Source organism: Cynara cardunculus (genome assembly GCF_001531365.2).
Source record: "Cynara cardunculus var. scolymus isolate 2C chromosome LG 16, CcrdV1, whole genome shotgun sequence".
Classification (NCBI taxonomy): domain Eukaryota; kingdom Viridiplantae; phylum Streptophyta; class Magnoliopsida; order Asterales; family Asteraceae; genus Cynara; species Cynara cardunculus.
In genome coordinates, this window is record NC_037543.1 from 2,320,019 (window position 1) to 2,328,217 (window position 8,199).

The 8,199-nt window shown below is 33.7% G+C and overlaps 1 protein-coding gene across 1 annotated transcript; it reads right to left on the reverse strand.

The window, feature by feature from the left end:
* Positions 1 to 2,839: 2,839 nt before the first annotated feature.
* LOC112529469 lies at positions 2,840 to 7,771 on the reverse strand. The gene is made up of 5 exons (XM_025140766.1): positions 7,429 to 7,771; positions 4,769 to 4,833; positions 4,625 to 4,685; positions 3,889 to 4,035; positions 2,840 to 3,189 (listed from the first exon to the last, which is right to left on the reverse strand). The coding sequence occupies exons 1-5, from the start codon at positions 7,688 to 7,690 to the stop codon at positions 3,059 to 3,061; spliced, it is 666 nt and encodes a 221-aa protein (XP_024996534.1). The 5' UTR covers positions 7,691 to 7,771; the 3' UTR covers positions 2,840 to 3,058.
* Between the last annotated feature and the right edge of the window lie 428 nt (positions 7,772 to 8,199).

An 8,199-nucleotide genomic window follows, 5' to 3' on the forward strand; every position in this document is an offset into this window, starting at 1 on the left:
GGTTGGTGTGGAGAGGGCTGCTGCAACTTGAAGAAATAAATGAACATTCTATCCATCACTATTTAGTTTCCCATAATGGTGGTAATCTCTTTTTGGATGTATGCATATTTTGTATTTATTTGGAGGGTAAATTGTACGAGAAAGTAACGTATTTTGGTCTGATTCTTATTTTATGTAATGTAATTTGGTATATGGAGGGAGGTTCAAACGAGAACGGTAACTAAATAAGAGATCACGAAAACGACCAAATCACGTGCAAAATCACATCTGATTTTACACTAACGGTCATTGCATGGGTGTGCGGACGAGGTCGTGGCCAAAAATGTGTGAATCGCATGTGAATTTGCACATGATTTTTGTGTAAAAATTCTCATGTGATTCAATCGTTTTTTTTATTCTATTATTTGGTTATTGTTCTCGTATGAACCTGACTCTTTGGTCGAAGGTATCAAAATGAAGGTTTTGAAAGTATGATATGTAAAATAAGAATCAGATCAAAGTACGTTGCATTTTCCATACAATTTGATGATGCCAGTTTAAATTATCTGCAACTAAACGAATCAACAAGCCCTAGGTTTTAGGTGTTGCGATAGGTCTTCCGTAAGCAATATTTAGGATACTACGACAAAATGGGTCTTTTAGGGTGCATCATAATAGAGTAATCTATGGACTTTTAAGTATATGATGTATAGGGGATATTTGGGATTGCTTATTTTGGAACAACTTACTTTTCTGTAAAAGCACTTATCAACTTATTATAAGTTAGAATGGTTTAACTTATTAAAAAACTTCGTATTGCCGGTTTGGCACCGGTATAAGCTGTTTATCCAAACACTCAAAAGTGCTTATTACCGGTGTCACACCGGAATAAGTCAATAAGTTGTTTTTATAAGCAATCCTAAACACCCCCATAGTACAAAAAACCAACATCATATCTAAAGACGTCATATTAAGTTGTTAGAATGAAGTTTAGACTTCCGAACAAGTTTTTTTTAGAAAAGTTGTGCAATATAATACGATAGATAAAAGTAACATGATCCATCTAGAATGCATGAGAATCCACTAGAAGAGAAAATGGAGTTATATTCATCAATGAATCCACTAGAAGAAGAAGAAGAAAACAATAAAATAGAGTTATATTCATTAATGAATAGAAGCAATAATGCTTTGAAAAGGAATGATGGAAAGGGTAGTGATGGCATTTAAGATCATGGGATGTTGTTGCCATAAAAAGCATTCAACATATATAGGGTTGCATCTCAAGGGCAGAAAAGTCAATTTACATTGGCTAATGGTCCCATATGATGACTTATGTGATACTTGATGTGAACAAATGGAAGCTAGAGGATATGTATGTATTTGTGTATTGAATTTTCTTCACACAAAAATGATTGAAGTAATGAATAGAAGTTGAGAATTGAGGTGTTGGTGAACAAAAATATTAAATGCATTTAATTTGAAAAATATAAAATACAGATAATTAGGATTTCGACAACATCTTATTCATAACTTAGGAGTTGTTTGCTTATCTGTTAATAGTTCCATTAAGAGGCAGCATCTGAATTGTTAAGAGGTGAATCATGTTTGGCAAAAAACAGTTTGTCTCTAAATGGTTCTAAAACCCTCTGAATGATTTTATATCTTGGGTCTGCCTTAACCATTCAACTCCCTAATTTCATTGTAAACAATTACCAATCAATTATATTTCATTTTGCACTATATCATGAGAGCCTCTTAATCATTCTGACCACTTAATCATTCTGCATAAAACCATTCAGCAACTGTTAAACAGCTTAAACGGAAATTTATCTGTAAGTGAGTTTAAGCCAAAACAACTGACAAGATAGGTTTAACACTTTTAGAAATAGGCTACTCGGTTTCTTGGGTTTGATTAGACCAACAAACCGACTACAAAATGATTGGTATGTGAGTGAGGAGATATGAATAGCAACTCGTAAGCAAATTATACAACTGGCATGATGAAAAATCTTTCTCAAAACGAACCACTTCGGTTGTAGCTCACTGGTTAAGCCTCAAGGGGATGCACTGGAAAATTTCATTTACCCCAGATGCAAATCCAAGTAGTTTTTGTGGCCATGGAGATTCACCTGTAATGACTTCAGGCTATTCATGGTCACCCAGGGGAATGGATTATTCGATGCATGAAAGTTGTCCCGAAAACCTACGATTACCAAAAAAAATGCAACAAAATATGTTTTGGTTTCCATTTAGTATAATATTTTTTTTGTATCTCAATCAATGTAAAAACGTTCAATTTTTCTTATTCAGTAGATATTTTGATCTGTAGCCGATTAATCTTCTAACTATTTATGACATAGATATAAAGCTATATGGTAATTTTTTTCATTATGTGACAAAATGTCTTATCAAAATGAAAATCAATTGATGTGACATAGACTAAAAACTGATTGAATATGTAAATAAATTTAAAGAAAATTAAACATTTGTTATCCTGATTGTAAAAAATTAACGTTAACTAGATAGGGTCAAAGTCAAACTTCTTTATGTTTTGATACATTTTCCCTTTGATAGAGAATGATATGTGTCAGAGATTGTTAGTTTACCTCTTGATAGTTTCATTAAGAGACAGTCTCTTAATCGTTAAGAGGTGAATCTTGTTTGACAAAAAAAAAATGTCTCCTAATGGTTCTAAAAACCTTCTGAATGATTTTGTATCATGGGCCTCCCTTAACCATTCAGCACCCTAATTCCATTTTAAACAATTACCGAACAATTATATTTCATTTTGCACTATATCATGAGAGCCTCTTAATCATTGTACACCAAACAATTCACCTATTGGCAAAGAGCCTTGAAATAACCATTAAACTATATGCCAATGCCTATTAACAATTTTAATATATGGTTTGGTTCGGTTAAAATGGTCGGTTTCTCGATACAAACTGAACCGAAAGACTCGGTTTCAAAAAATTTAAACCTACAAACTAAATAGAAACCGGCCAAACCAGCCAAATTTCGGTTTAAGCCAAACCATGCACGAGTTATCCAACAAGTCGACGTATAAATCAACACAATTTTATACGTTTTGACTTGTGTTCTCCACAATACTACTTGCACCTTCCGTCTCTAATTCGACCGTAGGTTCACGGTCGTTTGATTTCACAATTTTAACCTTTGAAACACGAAAAATAGCCAAATTGGTGTCACCTACAACGACAATTAAACAAGATTACAACGTTTACCGGTAATTAAATATCTAAATATTCTTGATAGAAAGAAAAAAAGTAAGGGTCGTTTACCAAATACTTACCGGTAAAATTCAACACTATTACTTACTTACAGGGTAAGATTTTGGTCCATCAAAACGGCATTGTATGTAATAATTTACACAGTAAGTGTTAACCGTGGTAAGAGTCATCGTCCTCACTTACTGAATGAGACTCTTGGTCCTTGTGTCGCTCTTACTGAGTAAGTGGTCCTCACTTACCGAGTAAGACTCTTGGTCCTTGTCTCACTCTTACTGGGTAAGATTCTTGGTCCTCACTTACTAAGTAAAACTCTTGGTCCTTGTTTCGCTCTTACTGGGTAAAATTCTTAGTCCTTACCATATTCATCCCAAAAGGTAATGTGATTTGGTAAGCGCTTACCCGGGTGAACATTTGATAAACGGCCCCCAAAAAACTTGTGGGCCATTGCATTTTTATCGGTATGTTACGAATGATATGAACGCATATTTTACCTCTATCCCGTTGTTTTCAAAACGACTCCCGACTCGTAAAAAAGTATTTAAAAATTGGTAATTATGGATCAAACTGTTTTCATGAAGTCAAAAATTACTCTCTTTTTCAAATGAGCCAAGAGAACAATATATGGAAGTAGTAGTAGATAAAGGAATGAAGATCGGACCGAATGTAACGTATCTCCCGGGAGGAATAACGGAAGGCACACCAGGCGTAAGCCGTTTTTCGTCAATAAATGTACCATTCGTGCTGCCCAAATCCGTCACCAAAAGATCACCGCCTTTCTTCTGCAATCGGGCGTGCGTACCGGATACTACGTAACAACACAAAACGGACTTTTTAATTGATGGTTTTTTCCAAAAAAAGGCTCAACGAGCAAAAATCCCGCTTGAAGCAAGTTGAATTTTTTTTTTGCCACGATCTAAGAGCATCTCCAACAGCTTCTCTAAAATAAAGAAAATCAACTTTTTGTTTTCTGCTCCAATAGTTTTCTCCGTGAGTCGGTAATTAAAGGGTCGTTGGAGGTTAAGGGTTCAAGTCTCACTGGATGTTAGAAGTGTGTGTGAGTTTTGCTGTGTATAAATATTATTATAGAGGTGAGTTATTATGCAACCCTTTTACATTTGTACAACCAATACAACTCAATCTCAACCGTCCATTTAATTTGATGAACATGTGATTTAATTAAAGTTTTGATTGTTTCCTTATATAAAGTATTGATCATAATTAATGAACTCTAGTCGTCTTCCATAAATATTCAAATCATAATAAATGAACTCTCATCATTTCCATAAATATCTAAATTGATTGGGTTTGCATTGGCTGTATAAATGGACATGGTTGCATTTGAAATATACCCTATTATTATATACTTGAAAAAAAGATTCGGTAATTTGCAATACCTGTTGCAACCGGGATTACTATATCGGCTTTCTCAGGAACACGTCCAATGGTCACCTCGCTCTAGCTCACCCCCGGAAACTTTGCAGTTATTTTCAGATCATAACGAAAACAACAAAAGATACGAGCCTAAAGAAGCTACTTACGGATGCTATCTCAAATGCGGATGGCATAGCAACCTTAAAACCGATATGTCTTGAATCTCCATCACCTGCACATATATCATATACGATATTGCAAGATTGCTACTTTCTTGACGTCAGTTAAAAAACCAAACAAATTCAGTATATCCCACTCGAACGTAGATAAGATGCATGCAGACCTTACCTCTGTCCGACGAGACACAGAGGCTTTAAATTTGTTAAGATATATAAGTGTTTTGATTGTTTAAATATATTTGTATGTATATATAGGGGCGGTTCACGTGAGAACCAAAAAAACTTGAGAACCATGAGAACCTTAATATTCATTGATGCATGTACAGTAACGAATTTCAATGAGCATATGCATCAATGTATGTCAGTATATACACTTGCAGATATGCATCGATGAATATACTCATTAACAGAACACATATTTTGATAAATGTATATGTATCAATGAATATAAAGGTCTTAAATAAACAACCTAACTCAATCGCGACAGTTCTAGAAAATCCCTTTGTAGCCATGGAGGTTCAAATGCGGTGACTCCGGACTACCCGAAAAGCAGGTGATCAACCTGGGATTAATCGGTTCGCATAGCGGGTTGGATATCCAGGTTAATCAATATAAATAAATAAATAAATATTACTAAAAATTTATCCGACCTAACCAAAATGTTATAATCATCCAAATATACTTATCACGATCAAAATTCAAACGTTTAAACTAAATAGAATACATTCAAATCATCAATAAACGATGACCACAATTACAGTTTTAAGGATGTATAATAATTATTATTTTTAATTATATAAAAGACAATTTTACCCTTAGTAACAGGGTGAGAATTTTTCTACCTCATGTTTAAGGATAAAAATGGAAAATAGACGCATGTTTTTGAAAGTAAATATTTATTTTGAGATGGATAATGGCGGGGCCCATGATACATTTTAAGCGGATGCGCCTTTAAACTGGATCAAGAGTCCACATAACTATTTGACATGAGGAAAGTCAACACGATTTGACCCGGGAAAAAGTCAATTGTGTCGATTTGGGGAATAAAATACATTCTTTCAAATGGAATCCACTTTGACCTTTGAAAATAGATATATCTTGCCTTGAAAACGAGATAAAAAACGACTTTTAAGATTTTTCTTTTAACCTGGATATTCAACCCGCTATGCGAGACGACTAATCCTAGGGCGACCACCTGCTTAAAGCAGATAGCGCGAAGTCACCGCATTTGAACCTCCGTGGCCACAAAAAGATTTTTATTCCTCCTTGGATTTGAACCTGGACCTCCTGGTAATTTTGACCTTTGAAGTCAAACTCAAACCAATTAGGCACTACCCTTGTGGTTTTTTAAGATTAATTTGCAATGAAAAGAAAAATAAATCATTAAAACGACAATGAAGTCAAAATGGGAGAAAGATAAACAAGAAGCACTCTTGGTGTAGTGGTAAGTTATGCCTATAATTATACTTAATAGTTCCATTAAGACGCAGCCTCTGAATCGTTAAGAGGTGAATCTTGTTTGATAAAAAAAAATCTGCATCTTAATGGTACCCATGTTTAATATCTGTTATGAATTTGGTTTCAAAATATTTGACATTACTCTTCAAAATAGGTCCGCCCCTAGGACGGAGGCGGTATATATATCGGGTTGAGTTGTCTATTGGGTTGTAAACGAGCCGAGTCGAGTCGAACAGTAGGTTATTCGAGTTTGGCTCAAAAAAATTATACAAGGCTCGAGATCGAATAACTTTTTCAAAGTAGGGCTCAAGCTCGAGCTCGAATTTTTCTTTTTGAGTTATTGAGCTCGATGCTCGTTTATGGGCTCGATCTCGTGATCTATTAACTCCTTTATTTTATTGGCCCAAGATTGAAATTTTTTATATTTTTAATGTATTATTTATGAATATACTAGAAGGGTACTCGTGCAATACATCGAGATACATCTTGATTTCAGTGTTTCGTTTAATTATAATTTAATTTAGGTTTGGTAACAAAGAAATTTAATTTAGGTTTAATAACATAATTTTTTATAAAGATAATAACTAAGTATTCTATTAGAACTCATTGATTATCCTAATTATATTTTAGATTTTTTATATTTAAAATAAGATATTTATTCAATATTTGATTATATTTATCTGTAGTTAGTTACACGAATTCAAATATGGAGTTTTAATAAGTTGTACTTATGCACAATTTCCTTATAATCTTAAATTTTAAGTAATATGCATCAATAAACAGTACTTCGTGCATAAAATTTGGTTTTGAAGATTTTTTGTCAAATGTTTTATAATATAGTAAAGATAAGCATATTTGGCTAGAAAAATTATATGCTCGAATCATCGAATGGCTCGGCTCAGACTTCAAAAATATAATCGAGTTTTCAAACAAGCCGAGTCGAACATTGGTTTTATGAAGCTTGAATCGTTAACTTAAATGGGTTCTATTTTGTATTTGAGATCCACTCAAGCTTGAGAATAATTAAGCTCGAGCTCAAGTTCGAGTCAACTCGTTTACACCCTGGTTGTCGGGTTGAGTTGTGCTTAACCCAATTTTAACCCTTAAACCTACCATTTTGATGAAATCAATACAAAAAATCTTCAATGAAAGAAGCATAGATTAGCAAATGAAGAACAACAATTACTGACCTACAGGCTCAAGAAGCCATCGAATTCCATCATCAGTTGCAGTGATTTGATCAGTCGCCATGGAAGCCCTAATCGAAGCTCCAAATCGCTTGTGTGAAATCGATCTAAGTTCATCATTAACACAGAATTGTAGCTTCGCAGAGGGTTGAAAAGGGGGGAAATTAGGTCTAAGATGGAAGAATGATTGGGGAAATTGGGAACTTATTAAAGGGTTTTTCAAATTGAGACATGAAACAGAGTGAGATGTGATTAGGGTTTCCATTTTTTTTTTCCAGAAATCTCGATCCAATTTGGTGAAGAAATCAGTGGAATGGAAGAAGCATGCGATTGAAATCTGTTGGAAACGAAGTGTGTATGTGTGGCATAGAATTTATTGGTGTGATGACATGGATTTAGATACCAGTGACAAAATCATTATGAACCATTAGATGATTAGATCAAGATTTCATTCTATCTTTGAATAAATTAAATAGAAAAAAAAAACCTACTTTAATTTGATTCGGGTAACGTACTCTCAAAACTTTCATTTTGATATTTAAGATATAAAGTTTTCACATTTGATATCTAACTCAGTATTATTTGTTATTCAACTCAATTTCATCTCATCACTTGTCATATCAGCATGATGACCGATTAATACTTCTACATGTTACACAGGTACTTAAATGTTTAAAACTTTATATCTTAAATACAAAATGAAAGTTTTGAAAGTACGTTACCCAAAATAAGAATCAAGTTAAATTATGTTACTTTTTCATGTAATTTACCTTT

What these genes read in the sequence shown, in the direction of transcription:
- LOC112529469 (XM_025140766.1), bottom strand. Translation starts at nt 7,690, where the DNA reads ATGGAAACCCTAATCACATCTCACTCTGTTTCATGTCTCAATTTGAAA. An exon ending in AGTAATCCCGGTTGCAACAG is followed by an intron (nt 4,036 to 4,624) that starts GTATTGCAAATT and finishes GTTGTTACGTAG; the next exon opens with TATCCGGTACGCACGCCCGA. An exon ending in CGGGAGATACGTTACATTCG is followed by an intron (nt 3,190 to 3,888) that starts GTCCGATCTTCA and finishes TTGTCGTTGTAG; the next exon opens with GTGACACCAATTTGGCTATT.